This window comes from Bos taurus, chromosome 26 (assembly GCF_002263795.3).
Source record: "Bos taurus isolate L1 Dominette 01449 registration number 42190680 breed Hereford chromosome 26, ARS-UCD2.0, whole genome shotgun sequence".
Taxonomy (NCBI): domain Eukaryota; kingdom Metazoa; phylum Chordata; class Mammalia; order Artiodactyla; family Bovidae; genus Bos; species Bos taurus.
Window position 1 is genome coordinate 51,209,820 of NC_037353.1, and position 18,883 is coordinate 51,228,702.

The following is an 18,883-nucleotide window of genomic DNA, read 5'->3' on the forward strand; positions in this document are numbered from 1 at the left end:
TGCAGGGGGGTTCAAGTTTTGCAAAGGAGACGAGGGCCTTGAAGATGAGGAGTGTAGGGGCCAACCATCAGAGGTTGACCCTGAGCAACTGAGGGCCATCGTCCAAGCTGATCCGCTAACAACTACATGAGAATTTGCCACAGAACTCCAGTGTCAACTGTTCTACGGTCATTTGGCATCTGAAGTAAATTGAAAAGGTAGAAAAGCTGACTAAGTGGGTGCCTCGTGAGGTGACCAAAAAAAAATTTTTAAATGGTCGTTTTTAAGTGTTGTCTTTCTTCTCTTACTGTATGCAAAACCTATGAACCACTTCTCGGTTGGATTGTGACGTCCGATGAAAAGCAGATTTTATACAACTGGCAATGATCAGCTCAGTGGCTGGACTGAGAAAAAGCTCCGGAGCACTTTCCATAGTCATACTTGCACCAAAACTAGGTCAGGTCACTGGTGGTCAGCTGCCCCTCTGAGCCACAACAGCTTTCAGAATCCCGGTGAAACCATTACATCTAAGAAGCAGGCTCAGCAGATCAAGGAAATACACCAAAACCTGCAACATAAGTGAGCACCGGCCAACAGAAAGGGCCCGGTTCTCCACAACGCCCGGCTGCACGCGGCACAACCAACGCTTTAGAAGTTGAACAGATTGGGCTATGAAGTTTTGCCTCACTCACCACATTTACCTACCTCTCACCAGCAACCTCTTCAAGCAGCTCAACGACGTTTTGCAGAGAAAGCATTTCCACAACCGGCAGGAGGCAGAAGATATCTTCCAAGCGTCCGTCAAATCCCAAAACATGGGTTCTTATGCCACAGAAATTAATTATGACAATTTATTGCTCCTTGGAAGAAAAGCTATGACCAACCTAGACAGCATATTCAAAAGCAGAGACATTACTTTGCCAACAAAGGTCTGTCTAGTCAAGGCTATGGATTTTCCAGTAGTCGTGTATGGATGTGAGAGTTGGACCATAAAGAAGGCTGAGCACTGAAGAATTGATGCTTTTGAACTGTGCTGTTGGAGAAGACTCTTGAGAGTCCCTTGGACTGCAAGGAGATCTACCCAGTTCATCCTAAAGGAGATCAGTCCTGGGCGATCATTGGAAGGACTGATGCTGAAGCTGAAACTCCAATACTTTGGCCACCTGATGAGAAGAGCTGACTCTGAAAAGACCCTGATGCTGGGGAAGACTGAAGGTGGGAGGAGAAGGGGATGACAGAGGAGGAGATGGTTGGATGGCATCACTGACTCAATGGACATAAGTTTGAGTAAACTCTGGGAGTTGGTGATGGACAGGGAGGCCTGGCGTGCTGCAGTCCATGGGGTTGCAAAGAGTGACTGAAGTGACTGATTAACAATTTAAAATTCATGGTCTGAAATCAAGGGCTTCCCTGGTGGCTTAGAGGTTAAAGTGTCTGCCTGGAATGCAGGAGACCTGGGTTTGATCACTGGGTTGGGAAGATCCCCTGGAGAAGGAAATGGCAACCCACTCCAGTACTCTTGCCTGGAGAATCCCATGGAGGGATGTTGGAGATATGTCTCCAGGACTTGGAAACGGCGAACCTGAAAGAACAACACTTGGACAGTCTCTGCAAGGACTGACAAGTTTATTTCTGCAGTCAAGCCTTTTCATAGGAGCAAGGAACAAAGAGCTTAGAGCATACAGCCAGCAGAACACGTACAAGGCTAGGATATAATCAGTAAAAGATACTTGAAGGAACAGCGCATTCTTAACGACCCATGTATTTATCCATGACCCATTTTCTCAAGCAACGTCTTTAATGTTTAATTGTTAAATCTAGGCGCCGAGCACAGCCAAAGGCAGGAAATGTTCTTCAGCAATCAGTACACAATGCCTGGGTACTTCTGGCCCTTCACCATTTTCCCACGGACCTCCTCCTTCACGGCTATTTTGCACTGTGCCTCCCAACATATCCTCCTTTTGTTTTTAGTTTAAGCACGGCAGCTGTTAGTTGGACTCCATTGTAGGAGGCATGGAGTCTTGAGTAGAGACATCTGTATAGAATTGTGTAGTGCCATACCAGATAGGGTTCCTACTGTAACAATAGATATTAGACTAAGAATGCCAGCAATAATCCATCCTATTATGCGCCTTGATCCCCTTAAGCCATATTTGAGCAAAACTGAGAGAAATACAGAGTCGGTCCATGGTTCTGTTAGGTTAACAGGAAGCCACAAATCAGATCTTTACTTGACTATTGCAATGTTGACATAATGATATGAAATAGTATGGTTTGAACACATGTACAAGGCACATGTGTACAGTTAACAATCTTAGCAGAAAGATCTATATCAAAGTTACCTACAATAAACATATACGGGAGGTGCTCACAAGATTGTATATAACCTGTACTGTCGTATAAAAAGGTATAGTTTTGAGGTTTTAAGGCTTTTGCAGTCCCATATACATTGGCAAAGCACTCCAATGCAGCAGGAATCTTCCACACACGTCATTGCTCAGGTCCTACGGTAGGGGTTCAGACGTTAACGTTTTCTCTTCGGCTTCTTTATGGTCATTGACGAGACCCTTTGCGTCAGCTGTGTCACCTGTCGGGGGAGTCTGGTCTCGGGGTCCTTCTCGGTAACGGACATGGCGAAGTGGAACCCAGATTTCTTCTCCATCTGCAACAACAAGACCGTAACCTCTGCCTAGGAGTCGTAAGATTCCTGGCAACCATTGATTAAACTGTTTATACCATATTGGTGTGTTGGCTTCTAACGGTTTCTTACTGTTTTCCTCTGCAAAATGTCGGTCTGCACGAGTATCAGAACTATCTTTTAGTAAATTTAAAAAATTTAAGGAATAAAGAGTTAAAGATAATAACAATTGAGGGTTCATAGGATAAGAAGTGTATCTCCTCTTCCATATTCCCCCTTTCTGTTTTAACAAATGAATTTTAAGAATATGATGGGCTCTTTCGATAATTGCTTGACCCTGGGGATTGTAGGGTGTCCCCGTGATGTGTGTTACATTCCATTCCCTTAGAAATGAACGAAATGAGTGAGAGGTAAATGTAGGCCCATTATCTGTTTTTAAGACCGAAGGTATTCCTATAACAGGGAAGCTGAGTAAAAGCACGGAAATGGCGTGTTTGCTGGATTCTGAAGAGACAGGCATTGCCCATATAAAACCTGAAAACGTATCCATTGAAACAAAAAGCAAAGAAAACTTTCCCAAGGAACAATGAGTGAAGTCCGATTGCCAAAGGGAGTTAGGCTGTTGCCCACGAGGATTAACTCCTGAAACTGTGATACGTAATGTCTCGCTTCAGTGAGGGGAATATGGTATTTAGAATGCAATCTTTTAGCATTGGTATGAAGATTAGCGTGTTCGTCCATAGCAGATGTAAAGATAGGAGCCATGAACTTATCAACAGCATCATTCCCTGCTGCCAGGGGGCCAGGTAACCTGAATGAGCATGCATATGTGCAATGAAGAAAGGTTCTGTACGTGATTGAATTAAGGCTTGAGTCTTAGAAAAGAGAACATATAATTCTTCATCTAGGTTGTATAAAAAGGCAGTAACAAAATCAGGGGAAAGGGAAGCAAGGTATTTGGAATCAGTATAGACATTGAAGGATGATGGCTGAAGAGACAAAAGAGCATATAATGCATACAATTCAACCCTTTGTACTGAAGAATAGGCAGGGGGTTATTTCTCTTTGATATCAGGGCCGACAATCCCAGCTATGCCTTTCTGGTTGCCATCAATGAAATAGGTAGGTGCATTTGAAATAGGCTGGGAGGCAATGATATTAGTTACTATAAATTTAGTAAATTGTAGGAAGTCCCATAATTTTCCTTTCGGCAAATGGAATGAGATAACATTCTGAAAGTCACTTAATGCTATTTGCATGGTCATGTTATACTGTAAGGCAATTTGTAATTCCTTTTTTGTCAAAGGGACATGTATTGCATATGGATCAAATCCAGTTAAGGTTTGTACACGGCTCCTTCCTGATACAACAGCTGTCCTATTTTCTCAATGTATGATACGATTTTCTTTGACGGCTTAGTATGTAGATATACCCATTCTATCGGGCTGTTTTGAGCTATGATTGCAGTAGGTGAATGTTTGGTGGGGAATATATATAAATAGACCGGTTGGGTATGGTTCAGCTGAGTTGAGAAAGATTGTTGAATGTGTTTTTCAACAAATTCTAATTCCTCTTTTGCTTCTTTTGTTAGCTGTCTAGGACTATTAGGGTCAGGAGGTCCCTTTAAATTTTTAAATAATTTTGTAATGCATAGGGGGGAATGCCAATAGATGACTGAAGCCAATTAATATCTCCTATGAATTTTTGAAAATCATTTAATGTGCATAGAGAATGCACAGAGATTTGAGTTTTTTGAGGTTTTATCTTAGACTCTTCCATAACATGTCCTAGGTAATTAAAGGGTGCTTTCAATTGAATTTTATCTGGTGCAACAAGTAGGCCCTGATTTTGAAGAGTGGTGGTGACTTCCTCATATAACTGTTGTAAACAAACTTCAGATTCCATGGAGAGGAGTATGTCATCCATATAATGAATTATGGAGGCAGTAGGATATTTATCACTACTGGGTTGTAATAAAACAGATATGAGATATTAGCAAATGGTAGGAGAGTTCATCATCCCCTGAGGTAAAACCTTCCATTGAAATCTTTTAATAGGAGCCATGTGATTTATAGAGGGAACTGAAAAAGCAAAACATTTTCTATCTTTAGGATGCAAAGGTATAGTAAAAAAGCAGTCTTGTAAATCAATAATAATTACAGGCCATCCTTTTGGCACCATGGAAGGAGAGGGCAATCCAGGTTGTAAGGGCCCCATAGGAATCATAGTATTATTAACATTTCTTAAATCTATCAGCATTCACCATTTTCCTGATTTCTTTTTTATTACAAAAATGGGAGAATTCCATGGGGAAAATGAAGGCTCTATATGATTTTTCTGTAATTGCTCATTTACTAATTGTGTGAGAGCTGCCAACTTTTCTTTAGTCAGGGGCCATTGAGGTGTCCATATTGGGGCATCAAATTCCCAATCGAGAGGCAGCGGTGTTAACTCAATGGCCCCCATCAAAAAGGCTCATTTAGAGAGATCGTGGCTTTCGTTTGTTCAAGAAAATCCCTTCCCCACAAATTAATAGGGATACTGGTAATATATGGTTTGATGTAAGCTACAATTTGATCGGGACCATAAGCTTGTAAATAGGATGCACTGACGAAAGTTCGTGTAGCATCAGCCTCTCCTACCCCTAACAGTCTGGAAGGAGCCACAGTCTTACCCCATTCAAGGGGCCATTCTTCATTTCTAATAATGGAAATGTTGGCTCCTGTATCCAACACACCTGTGAAATTTTTTCCCCGTATCTTTAGAGTAAGCATAGGCTTTTGATGTTCCTTTAATAAGGTAGATAGTGCGGCGGTAAGATTGGTGCTATCAAAACCTCCTTGCCTAATTTTATCAGACGCCCTCATTGGTTTGACATATGGCAAAAGTAATAATTGTGTAAAGCGTTCCCCTTTTTGTAGATATACATTTCCTAATTTTACAACATCCACCATGACATGTATCTCTCCTTCATAATCTTTATCCATAACTCCAGCCAATACTACTAAACCTTTCATTGTACAGCTGCTACATCCCAAAGTTAGTCCAACTGTTCGGACCATAATATCCAGTGGGGATTTTATGAGGATTGTATAATTCTATTAACTCCATGTCATAAGGACTGGGTATATCAACGCCAGCACTCTTAGATGTAGCTGCTTGCAGTGTCATGATGCTGGGTCCTCCTTTTGTAGTGGGGCTAGAGGACAGTGTCATACTGCTGGGTCCTCCTTTTATAGTGGGGCTGAGGACAGTGTCATAGTGCTGGGTCCTCCTTTTGTCGTGGGCTGAGGACAGTGTCATACTGCTGGGTCCTCCTTTTGTAGTGGGCTGAGGACAGTGTCATAGTGTCGGGTCCTCCTTTTGTCGTGGGCTGAGGACAGTGTCGTAATGCTGGTCCTCCTTTTGTCGTGGGCTGAGGACAGTATCATAGTGCTGGGTCCTCCTTTTGTAGTGGGGCTGAGGACAGTGTCATAGCGCTGGGTCCTCCTTTTGTAGTGGGGCTGAGGACAGTGTCGTAATGCTGGTCCTCCATTTGTCGTGGGCTGAGGACAGTGTCATAGCGCTGGGTCCTCCTTTTGTCGTGGGCTGAGGACAGTGTCGTAATGCCGGGTCCTCCTTTTGTCGTGGGCTGAGCACAGGCCCCTTTATTAGTTTCCCTGTTTTTGTTGTGCTTCTGGTGTCAATGCATTTCCATCCTTATCGAATTTGGAATGACATTTATTCAACCAATGGAATCCCCTTTTACATTTTGGCAAACTTTTGGGGGTCTCTTTTTTTTTTTTTTTTTTTAGAAGTATTATTATTTTTAGCTGTTTGCACTGGCATGTGGCATTGTTTTTTCCTATGGCCGGCCTTCCCGCAGTTACAGCATTTAGCACTGGCAGCCTTTTGCACATTGAAAATTTCTAGTGCCGCTAATTTTGCTCTATGGGACATAGATCCGGTATCTCTACAAGCTTTCAAATATTCCATAAGAGAACCAGTTTCTCGAATTGGTCTAAGCATGGATTGACATTCCTCATTAGCATTTTCAAAGGCAAGTTGTTTTAAAATAATACTTTGTAAGGTTTAATCTCTGATAGATTTTGAGGGCATCCTTTAATTTTCCTATAAATTGGGCATATTCCTCCTCATGTCCCTGGGTAATCTTGACAAATGAACCATCAGAGTTAACATTATCAACCTTTGCCCATGCTTGGCAAGAAATTTCTCTAATGAAATGTAACATCTGAGGGGTAATAGTATCTAATTGCGCAGTCATGTCGGCCATGGCTCCCGTTCCAGTGAGTATATCATAGGCTAAATTGGCAGGGTTACCACGAGATTGCTGGTCAGTCGTCATTTGTTGGGCCTCATCATCAACCCACATTTGCCACTGAAGTAACTGTTGAGGATTTAGAACCATCTTTGCTACTTGAAAAAAATCACATGGCATCCAATGATCAGCCCATCCTCTGAGGAATTCTACACAGTAAGGAGAAGTAGGTCCATACAGAGTGCATGCTTTCTTAAAGCTGGACAACATACCAAAACCTAGACCAGCCCAAGCATTCTGGCCTTGGGCAGGCTGATCAAACTGTATTGGGAAAGCGAAAGCGCAAGCAGGCATCTCCCGAGGAGGAGTGAAATGATTAGTACGAGCAAAGTTAGCAACTGCTGTTACAGACGAAGCAGAAGGAAAAACCTCAGGTTTGGGCTGTCCGTTGAATGAAATGACCTCCACTCCAAGTGGTTTCGGCTTCGACACATCCTGTATACATACGTCTCCAAGCTGTTTTTCCAGGGATTGTGTCTGATTGAGCATAACATTCTTATATTTCAAAGCACCTTGCATATCTTGTTCCTTAAGCTCATATTCATGTAAAGACCGAACAGTTTCTACTTCCAAATCAACATTATGCCCTTCAATTTGTTCTATGACAGCCCGTATGAGTGACCATGTAACCCACCATTGAGGGGGAATACGGACTCCTTGCCGATATGCTCGCAAAACATTATTCTTAATCCTTTTCCATATGTCTAGATCGAGCGTCCCCTCTTCTGGGAACCATGGATTATGTTCCAGTAAAATATGATAGCAGTCATTCAACTGATCTCTTGAAACATTGACACCATTTTGTTTCAGAAAGTGATGCATTATAGAAATGAAAGGAATCTTACTGTTATGTTGTCCCATCCTGCTTACCTCTTTCTGCAGCGCTCGCCGCTTTGTTCAGTCTTCCTTCAAGTCCCTGTTTGGGCGCCACTTGTTGGAGATATGTCTCCAGGACTTGGAAACGGCGAACCTGAAAGAACAACACTTGGACAGTCTCTGCAGGACTGACAAGTTTACTTCCGCAGTCAAGTCTTTTTATAGGAGCAAGGAACAAGAGCTTAGAGCATACAGCCAGCAGAACACGTACAAGGCTAGGATATAATCAGTAAGAGATACTTCAAGCAACAGCGCATTCTTAACGACCCATGTATTTATCCATGACCCATTTTCTCAAGCAACGTCTTTAATGTATAATTGTTAAATCTAGGCACCAAGCATAGCCAAAGGCAGGAAATGTTCTTCAGCAATCAGTACACAATGCCTGGGTACTTCTGGCCCTTCACCATTTTCTCACGGACCTCCTCCTTCACGGCTATTTTGCACTGCGCCTCCCAACAAGGGAGGAGCCTGGTAGGCTACAGTCCACTGGGTCACAAAGAGTCGGACATGACTGGGCGACTTCACTTCAATACACTTAAAGGTAATTCTCTTACTCTGTTGGTTGTGATGCAGTTCACAAATCTGAGATATTGAACTATTGTCTTAAGTATCAAGTCCTTAAGCATTTCTGGAAGGATGGGGTGGTATATATTTGTTTAGCTATTTTCACCAGAAGTTTAATGAATTTCAAATGTTTAGCTGGATTTGTCCTGTGTAATTGGACAGTTTTTTCCATATTTCCTTCAAGACATATTTCCCACTGAACAAGCAACCAGCCTTCTGCCTCTCAGAGGGCCCTGAGCTGGGGTGTGCATGGCCAGGAAGGGGTCCCTGTTTTGGGCTGACGGCCCTCAGAAGTGCTCTTGAGAAGTATGTGATCTAAGAGATGTCCAGCAATTTCTCCGGTGTTTTTTGCCAGCTGGCACTTTTGATTCCATATAAGCCTCTTCCCCTCCTAATGACATAAGAATCCCGTGGTTCGTCACACTTAGGTTCATGTGTTCATTTTGGCTGCACTATAAGAATCCCGTGGTTCGTCACACTTAGGTTCATGTGTTCATTGTGGCTGCACTGGGCGTTACTTGCCGTGCACAAACTTGTGGGAGCTGTGGCCCACAGGCTTAGTCGCTCCACAGCACGTGGGGTCTTCCCAGACCCGGGATGGAACCCATGGCCCCTGCATTGGCAGGCAGATTCTTAACCACTGGACCAGTACGAAAGTCCCCATTTCAATAGTCGGCTTCCCTTGTTATCACCAACTTGAATTCATGACTTTGGCCCTAAGTGAAGCAGCACTGTGGGCCTGAGAGGAGGTTATTCAGAGGGTCCCACCCCGCCTCCCACGGTGCTCGCAGCCCCTCTCCCAGTTACACCCCACCCGTGGGGACAGCCAGGCTCATCCATTTCTGGAGGATTCATCCCAAGTTTTTGGCACAGATGAGCAGATGTGCATGCTCTGGCTCCTCTGCATGTTGTTCAGTCGCTCAGTCATGTCCGACTCTTTGCGGCCCCATGAAACTGCAGCAGGCCAGCCCCCACTGTCCTTAACTGTCTCCCAGAGTTTGTCCAGACTCATTTCTGTGGAATCAGTGATGCTATCTAACCATCTCATCCCCTGCCACCCTCTTCTTTTGCCTTCAGAATTTCCCAGCATCAGTATCTTCCAACTAGTCAACTCTTCAAATCAGGTGGCCAGAGTATTGGAGCTTCAGCATCAGTCCTTCCAGTGAATACTCAGGGTTGACTTCCTTTGGGACGGACTGGTTGCATCTCCTCACCATCCAGGGGGCTTTCATGAGTCTTCTCCAGCACAATCCAAACACGTCAGTTCTTCTGCATGAACAATACTAAACCGTTTGACTTGCACACACTTTGTTCTTCAGCCTGCAGTTAGGGCTCAGCAGACTCAGCCCTTCCCCTGGGGCAGCTCAGTGGGGTATGGACCGGCCCCGTGGCTGCCTGAGCTCTCCAGGTGGGCCTGCTCACCACCGGGGCAGTGGGGTTAAAGGCTGGGCATCAGAAAACCCGGCAGCTGCTATAAAACTGGGGGTGCTGGGATGCTTTCCCACCGTTTTTTTCATGCTGGCAGCCACACGGTTCCGGCTTGGGGACCCTGTCACGTTTCCCAAGTTGTCATCTTTGTGCACATGCGTTGTCAAGTGCTAAACCACAAGCAGCCCAGACACGTGTCGCTGAAGGTGCGGCCCACTTCCCGCCAGGGTGGGCCTGCCTGCCTCCACCCCCAGCGGGACCCCACAGTGCAGGCGCAGCAGGCAAGAGTCTGCTCAGGAAACAGCCGAGCACAGGCTTGAAAATCTTCTGGAGGATGTTAAGTACTTTGTGAACTTGCTATTCAGTCAGTTAAATGGACGGTGGTGTGATCTGCCTTAACAGGAGGGTGTTATGGAAGCTGTCACCGTGCCCAAAAAAGTGAAAACACTCACACACACACAGTCCCACACCTTAAACGATCAGACGTTCACTGGAACATCACAGTGATGGGAGAGAAGCCTCAAGGAACCTGGGGATCGTGTTTGGCAGCTCAGCTGTGCCCGTAACAGCATCAGTCAGTGGGCAGAGCTGGGAGAAAGGATATGCAACCTGGGAGGGTAGGAACAAAAATAATCCCGCCAGAAAACAAGAGAGAACCAAGGTTTTAAAAAATGAAACCAAAAGGAAAGTTAGTGGAATCAATCATGAATTAAAGCTGGTGTTCCAAAGAAAGGCAGGACACCCTCAAGGGCTTACAACTCCCCAGCCCGGGGCACCTCCTCGCAAACTTGCTGCACGAATCCGCCTCATTCTCGGTCATGGCCCAACTCACCCGTGCTCTCCAAGATGCGCTGGCCCTGGGGACCCCTGGCCTCGCTGGAGGCCCTGAACACAGCCTCAACCATGCCCATCGCAGTGAGACGTGCCCCTGCCAGGGCAGGTCAGCGGGAAGCAGCCTTCACCTCTTCAGGACCAGGCATGTAATGAAGCTGACGCCTCGCCTCCATATGGAAGGCCTGCGGGCTACCTCCAAGGTCATTGTTTAAATATAAACCAAGTTTTTAAAAATTAGAATGTTACGTTTATTGAACACAACTGAAATTTAGTGTGGAAAAGTGAAGCAAATACAACAGCATTTATACAGTGTATGAAAGGGCATCTTTTAACCCCCAGGCAGTGGGGATACACCTGGCTTCACCAAAAAGCTTGTATGCCGTTTAGTTTTAAACCGTATGTTAATACCATAACCAAGGATTTGGCAAAGATTTATTTTTTTCCTATCTCCAGCCTTTTAAAGCAGACAGAATAGTTTAGAATGCAGCTGATACTAAGAGCACAAAAAACTGAACCAGACTAAATTCCGCAATCTGGAGACGGGAGGAGACAGTGGTTGTCCAGGGGCTGCTGTCCAGAGTGGCGCTGACAGTCCCAGGGGGTCCGTCTGGTGCTGCCCGACCGCCCGGGGTGGGGACCGCTTGGCGCCGCCCGTGTCGCGGTGGATTCTACATGCCGCGTACCAAAGCCAGCAGACACTCAGTGCTGAGGGCTGTCTGCAGCAGACAGACGCGTCCACCAAAGCGTCTGCAGCAGGGAGTAAGGCCACGTGTTTATTCAGGTGAAGCCTCAGGCAGTCCTCCTAGTGTCGGCATTCCTTCCCTCAAATAGTGTTTAACGCTATCAGTAATTCATTAAAATGCTACATACAACATAACTAGGTATTTTAAAATTATTTATAGTTTGATATTTATAATATCTGAAGAAGGTTACTACCGAATTATTACAGTAGGTATTAATCAACGACATGCTCGTTGCTCGATCCCTAAGTGTGGCTGCGGGAGAGCGTGGTTTACTGTGTTTCACTGAGTTAGGAAGGCGGCGCTGCCAGAAGAAACGACTCGCAGGGCGGCCGCCCAGGACCGAGACAGCTGCTTCTGTGCGCTGTGCGGGGCATGGGCCCCCGCGGCGTGGGGACACCAGGCTAAAGCCTGCATCAGAACGTGCTGGTGGACGTTGTCAGGCGCCTTCCGATGTAGATCCTGACAGAGAAAGGAGGCGGTCGTTACAGGGCGGCGTGTCTCCCGGGGGTGCGCACTGCCGAGACAGCAGCTGATCAGCCCAGAAGGGGCCTGGCTGCCAACACTCAGTGGACACATGGGTCTCACTCTGATCAGCACACCTTTCAGCATCCAATTTAGAAAAATCCAGCTGTGCTCTAACAGCTGTGCAACGCATACCCTTGGCACACACAAAGGACAGCCCCTCCTGAGCTGAGAGCTCCCTCCTCACTTTCTGACCTAATCAGTCACCCACGGGACAGCTGACAACCCCAGGTTTATCAGCACATCTCACAGAAACCACTGCTGCATGGGACGCCCCAGGGAGCCCAGAATGGAGGGGCGCGGGGGGGCTGTCCGGGAGGAGGGCGGGGGGAGGACATCAAGGGCCTGAAGGCCAGCGGAGAGTCTCTGCAGAGCAAGGGGACAGGAGAGCTTGATCCTGACCCCTGTGAAGTCTGGGAGGGCAGACACACCTGCAGAAATACACCCGGAAGTGAAGGCTGAAGCCTAACCCCGCCAGGCCCCAGAGGACCCGAATGCTGGTTCTGGACAAAGCTCCCTGCAGAGAGGAGCTCCCCAGAGGGGAAGGCGGGGCAGAGCCCAGAGCAGGGGCAGGGCTGTGGGCCAGGGCTCAGGAGGGTGGGTGGGGGCCCTGCTCCTGCCTCCCCGAGCCAGCAAGCCGGGCGTCTCCTCTGCCCCGTTCTCAGAGCCCGGGGCTCCAGCCCACGTCAGAAGCCTGTCCTGACATCCAGTGGCCCAGTAGGCTGCCCAGGAGAAGCCCATCTGCCCGCATCAGGACCGGGGAGACCAGAGCCCTCCACGTGCGAGCCGCCTCGGGGGCTCCCCGCTCCCCCACCTGTGCCCAAGGCCAGCACCGGCCCCGTGCGGGCGGCACTCACCCCAGCCCGATGGCCAGCAGGTGGGACAGCAGCAGCGACGGCAGGAAGACCTTGAGGAACTCCGCAGAGAAGATGCCGCCCTTCTTCATGACGCTCGTGTTGCGCATGCTGAGCGTGGGCGTGCGCTTTGGGTGCTTGAAGAGCAGGAATTCCCTGAGGGGAGAGGGCGGTCAGCGGGCGCCGGCACCCGGCCCCTGAGGCCCCCGTGGACGCAGACTCACTTGGCCGGGGGGACGTTCTCTGGCCGACTGGACCAATCCCAAATCCAGTCTGAGTTTTTCTTCAGGATGCTTTCGACCTCTTTCCTCCTCTCCATGTAGTCTTCCTCGGACTGTGGGGAGACGAGGTCGGTGAACCCGCTGCCTGGCTCGCCGCCCACCCCACACCCCCGTGGAGGGCCCACCGGACTCCAGCGGCCCTGAGCTGCAGGCACTGCCTCAGGGAGGGCACCGGCCAGTGGGGACACATGTTCACAGAGACACCGGCTGTGGTTCTGGGGGTAAAAGGAAAAACAGAAACCCCCGAAAACGCCCCCAACAGGGATGTGCCTGAGCTGACGGCACACAGCACGCAGAGCAGATGCGCGTCCGCGTCTGGCGGGAGAAGAGAAAACTAGAAACCCGCGTGCACCCCTGGTCTCAGTGGCCTTAAAAATACATGTTATTAATAATATGTTAATTGAAGAGCTTTAAAAAGGTGCATTGCTTAGAATTTTAAAAACTGTGTACCTGATCATAGAATTCCTCTTTAAATTCAGGGGGAGAAATTATGGAAATACTCTAGAACACGGTACCAAAACCAACCAAACACCTGGACACAACAAAGCTGGGCTGGACCCCGCACATCCGGGAGCAGGCAGGCAGCACCCTGGAGAAGCCTGAGCACAAGGACTGCTGAGCCCCCGGGGCGGGACAGCCTGAGGAGTGCCCGGCAGGCAGCAGGGGGACCCAGGGGCACTGATAGAAGCTTGGGCCCCACAGCTCTCACAGTGAGGAAGGGAGCAGGCAGCCTTTCCCTTCTCCAGGGGATCTTCCTGACTCAGGAGTGCAACCAGGGTCTCCTGCACTTTAGGCGGATTCTTTACCAGCTGAGGCCCCAGGAAAGCAGGGCCCCCCAGGTTCCTAGATCCCGACACCCCTGAGCATCACAAGAGGCAGCAGGCAGGAAGATGGCCTGGCGAGGCCGCACTGGCCACTGGCCCAACCCAGGTCTGCGGAAAGGCAGCTCAGGGCCACAGCCCACCCTGCTCTCATGGACTTCCCCCCAACAGGGGCTACGGCCCCACCAAACTCAGAGATTCTTAAAGGAAACTCAGAAAACTGAGCTCAGCCTCCACCAGCCTGGTCAGCTCCTAACCCAAACCACACAAGCGCCAGTCAGCGAAGCCCGAGGCACGGTTTCTGGAAGCAACTAGTGCCATCGAGGAAGGGACAGCAGCAGTGCCGTCCCAATGGGGAGGCCCCGGGCAGGCCTCCAGACCCCCACGGGCCCCCACGGCCCCCTGCCACTCCCGCCACTCTCCCCGCATCCCCCAGAAGGGCATGTGGGGCAGACGGGGCCCTGGGCAGGCCTCCAGACCCCCACGGGCCCCCACGGCTCCCCGCCACCCGCCTGCATCCCCTGGGAGGGCGTGTGGGGCAGACGGGGCCCTGGGCAGGCCTCCAGACCCCCACGGGCCCCCACGGCCCCCTGCCACTCCTGCCACTCTCCCCGCATCCCCCAGAAGGGCATGTGGGGCAGACGGGGCCCTGGGCAGGCCTCCAGACCCCCACGGGCCCCCACGGCTCCCCGCCACCCGCCTGCATCCCCTGGGAGGGCGTGTGGGGCAGACGGGGCCCTGGGCAGGCCTCCAGACCCTCACAGGCCCCCACGGCTCCCCGCCACCTGCCCGCGTCCCCCGGGAGGGCATGTGGGGCAGACGGGGCCCCGGGCACACACCCTGAACCAAACGGCCCCACCGTCTCCGGTCCACTCTGTGAAGTGCTGGAGATGCCCCACCCCCCACAGCTGAGGGAAGGTCTGAGGAAGCACAAGTCGGCTTTCGGGCCGGGTCACCCAGTGCCCTGTACCGACAGATCACGAAGGCAGACCCTGTGCACCTTACCTGGGAGCTGTTCTTCTCTCCGAGGCTGTGCGTGTCTGTCTCAGAAGCTCTGTTAGTGTCCTGTGGGGTCTGTGAGCGGGGCGGGCTTGGGGGAAACAGCACACGTTCACCTTTCCATCAGGACACACAGACCCCCCCACACACAGGGGACAGCGTCCCTGGAGAAGGAAGCGCTCCCGCCAACCCCAGCGGGGACCAGGGCCCAACAGTCACAGCAGCCCCCTGCCTTCTCAGCTGAACTTCTGCCCAGCAGGCAGCAGCCAGCCCCGGGGGGGGGACCAGGGTCGAGAAGTCACAGTGGCCCCCTGCCTTCTCAGCTGAGCTCTGACGCCCAGCAGGCAGAAGCAGGGACAGGACCCCAGGGGCGGTGTCCCCCCACCCGAGGGCAAAGGGCCCGCCGTCTGGGCGCTGGCTGAGGCCAGGGAGGCCCGCGGAGCCATGCTGGGACACACACATTCGCCCACCTGTCGCAGTGGGAGCTCTTGGAGCTGCTCCGTCCGGATTCGTGCTGCGCGTCCAGCAGTATCTTTTCCATGTCGCCGTTATAAATAGAAACAGAGTCGGGAACACTGCTCCCATTTCCATTACTGCCGAAGTGTAATTCTACCCAGGAGCCTGACGGGGACGAGAGAAGAACCGGGTTGCAATTTTCCGCCCATCTCGGAGTCTGGTGCTAAGATACCAAGCTCACCCCGTCTGTTTCAAGACGTGCCAGAGACTCCCACGGGCCCTCCGCCAGGAATCTGGCCGTAGCGCCCCCAGGCCCGGCTCAGGCCCTGTGCAGTTAGCCTCTGCAGGGACCCTCGGGAGCTGCACCCCAGACCATCTGCTCCGTCAGCAGAGGCCCTGTAGCCAGGACTCGCCCACACTCAGCTCTCAGAAGAAAAAGGCTCAACCAGTGCCTTGGGGACTTAGAAATTAAGGAAAGCTTTAAAATTTCCACATTCCAGCCTCACGTTCTGACCCTGAGGCCCCACAGATTGATGACCGATTACCAAGGCTTAGCACTTGATATATTCACCAGGGAAATGGCAGCTGAGCCGGGGGGCCCTCCGCTCACCGGGCCGAGCCCCTCCGGGCCCCGTGAGGGGAGGGGTCCCCAGTCCAGGCGGGGCCAGCATCCCGGCGGGGAGGCGGCGCTGCTGCTCCCGGCTGCGTGCTGTGGGGGCTGACATGGGGACGAACTCAGGAGGAGGGCAGCATGGCAAGTGCACAGGAGGACGGGGTGGACACTAGAGAGCTCCTGAGGTAAGAAGGTCCGCCTGCGCTGCGGACCGGAGGCCCAGCCCGGTGGCCCCACAAGGCGCTGATGCCCGCTTCTCCGCGCTCAGCTGCCTGGCCAGCTGCCACAGGCTCTCACGTCTGAACTACGAGAGGCGCTGGGTGTGGGGTGGGGAGCCCTGCTGTGCATCCAGTGCGGGACCACCGCGGCCCCGAGCAGAGCAGACCTCCGCGCCTCTGCCTGGGGACCAGGCCTGAGACGCAACTACCGCAGGGGCACAGATCGTCACCGCGGGGGGCGGGTCGGGGGGGCCGGGTCAGCCGGCTTATTCAGCGCTGCTGCCTTCTCACGGGTTGGGCATTTTCCCACAGGCTTCCTGGCTGAGGGGAGAGCCTCTTTTCCGCGTCAGCTGTTGAAACCCGCTCCTCTCTTCTGCTGAGCAGTCCCTCTTTCTCCATCGAGCTCAATATTTGAGACACACAGCTTTCCTTTTTTTGGCCACATGGGAAGGCCCGCAGCACTGAGTCCAGCCTGACCACTGGCCACCGGGGCCCGCCGGCACACGCTTGAGATCTGTGGCCACACCCATGGAAAGTTCTGGAAGCAGCCCTTTGAGGTGGTTGACTCTCCTGGGATCTCCAGCCTGGCCATGGTGAGGAGGCCAAAGGCAGGGGACACATCTGGGGAAGCAGGTGAGCCCCCGGGAGGGGAAGAGGCGCTTCCTCCCTGCCCGAGCCCTCCTGGGAGCTGACACAGGGGCCAGCAGGGGTACGAACGCCCACATTCCAGCCTTTGTTTGGTTTCTGGGCTTTTATTTTGAAGCAGGAAATCGCAATTCCTTCCAAATTTTGCACAAACATTAAAAAACAGCATTTTCTCTGTCCATATGCCCCTGGGCAAAAACAGGATTCCTCTTTGTTCAAAATGAACCGAGTTTTCACTGCCTGGGCTTTTAAACTTATAAACTATAATTATTTTTGATTACATGTATTTACTATGTGGCTAATTTACCTTGAATGCCTTGAAATTGAATTTGCGGATGTATTTTTCTCTTTCACAGCAGCTGTTGCATTGATTATTTCTCACTTCCTCTAGTTGTCTGCTTAATAAGACCACGCTTCAGTTCCTTAGCCGAGGAGCAGAAAACCTGCCCCTTCTGAATGCAGATTTCCGTGCTGTGCGCTTAATTTTTATGGCCCTGAAGGAAAACTTGAAAGCCCGATCCTTTTTTGGATTCTTCTCTCTTCTTTGAAAGGTGGTCACCTGTCTGGGACTGACTAGAATTCTGCTGAGTGGAAAAGTATCAGGCAAGTTAGCTGTTAAGGGACATTTGCATTTGGAGTCTGGAGTATATGATTCTGAGGTGTGTATCATTCAAGTCATTTTGTCTCATTGTTGTCATTCAGTTGCTCACTTGTGTCCGACTCTTTGAGACCCAATGGACTGCAGCATGCCAGGCATCCCTGCCCATCACCAACTCCCGGAGCTTGCTCAAACTCATGTCCATTGAGTTTGTCTCATCAAGATGATCTAAACCAAAGTCATGGATTTTGAATCTCTCAGTGAGGCTGAGAACACTAATTTTCTTTAACTTTGGGTATTATTACACACACATGGATCATTACCCACGTGAGGGGTGCTGGGGGATGTCCAGGGCTGTGCGGTGATGGGGTTCCTTATTCTGGTTTGTTGAAGGAATCACTTCTGTATTAGGGGCTTCCCTGGTGGCTCAGATGATAAAGAATCCACCAGCATAATCCCTGGGTCGGGAAGATCCCCTGGAGAAGGCAATGGCAGCCCACTCTAGTATTCTTGCCTGGAGAATCCCAGGGACAGAGGTGCTTCTGTACAAGCTGTGAGATTTTAGGGTTTCCTTCTGACGTGTTGCTTTGGTTTTCAGCATTAAATGGTGAGTAGGTCTTAAAATTAATCAAAAGATGCCCTTGTCTGGAATAAAAACAAATGTGAGTATCAAGAAGGCTGTGCTCTGAACTGGAGTCCTTGGAGCCATGGCGTGAAGAACACGAGGGAAAAGAGGACGGCCTGTGTTCTCCCCACCCCGTTCCTACTGTTCCTGTGAGGTTAGACACAGGGTCTCCTGTTTTCTCCCTGCCCCCTGTTCTGACTGTTCCTGTGAGGGTAACATGGGGTATCCTGTGTTCTCCCCCAACCCCTGTTCTGACTGTACCTTTGAGGGTGACACAGGGTCTCCTGTGTTCTCCCTGCCCCATTCCAACTGTTCCTGTGAGGGTAGACACAGGGTCTCCTATGTTCTCTGCCAATGCCCTGTTCTGACTGTTCCTGTGAGGATAGATGCGGGGTCTCCTGTGTTCTCCCCGCCCCCTGTTCTGACTGTACCTGTGAGGATAGACATGGAGTCTCCTGTGTTCTCCACCCCTCCCATGCCGACTGTACCTGTGAGGATAGATGTGGGGTCTCCTGTGTTCTCCCCGCCCCCTGTTCTGACTGTACCTGTGAGGGTAGACACGGAGTCTCCTGTGTTCTCCACCCCTCCCGTGCTGACTGTACCTGTGAGGATAGATGTGGGGTCTCCTGTGTTCTCCCCCACCCTCTGTTCTGACTATACCTGTGAGGGTAGACACAGGGTCTCCTATGTTCTCTGCCAATGCCCTGTTCTGACTGTTCCTATGAGGGTAGACACCGGGTCTCCTGTGTTCTCCACCCCACCCCATGCCGACTGTACCTGTGAGGATAGATGCAGGGTCTCCTGTGTTCTCCCCACCCCCTGTTCTTACTGTACCTGTGAGGGTAACGTGGGGTATCCTGTGTTCTCC

The 18,883-nt window shown here is 50.5% G+C and overlaps 2 protein-coding genes across 2 annotated transcripts; both read right to left on the reverse strand.

The window, feature by feature from the left end:
* Nucleotides 1–1,588: 1,588 nt before the first annotated feature.
* Nucleotides 1,589–7,799, reverse strand: LOC104976020 (endogenous retrovirus group K member 9 Gag polyprotein). Its single transcript, XM_059882121.1, has one exon. The coding sequence runs from the start codon at nucleotides 7,794–7,796 to the stop codon at nucleotides 6,651–6,653; it is 1,146 nt and encodes a 381-aa protein (XP_059738104.1). The 5' UTR covers nucleotides 7,797–7,799; the 3' UTR covers nucleotides 1,589–6,650.
* Nucleotides 7,800–11,518: 3,719 nt separating this feature from the next.
* BNIP3 (BCL2 interacting protein 3) lies at nucleotides 11,519–15,482 on the reverse strand (the record flags this gene model as incomplete). Its single annotated transcript, NM_001076366.1, is given in 5 exon segments — nucleotides 11,519–11,842; nucleotides 12,763–12,915; nucleotides 12,984–13,093; nucleotides 14,867–14,951; nucleotides 15,331–15,482. Coding segments are annotated over 5 exon segments (546 nt in total), but the record flags the coding sequence as incomplete, so codon positions are not given.
* Nucleotides 15,483–18,883: the final 3,401 nt, after the last annotated feature.

Bases quoted from the DNA above. Each gene is read 5' to 3' on its own strand.
- LOC104976020 (XM_059882121.1), bottom strand. From the start codon at position 7,796: ATGGGACAACATAACAGTAAGATTCCTTTCATTTCTATAATGCATCAC.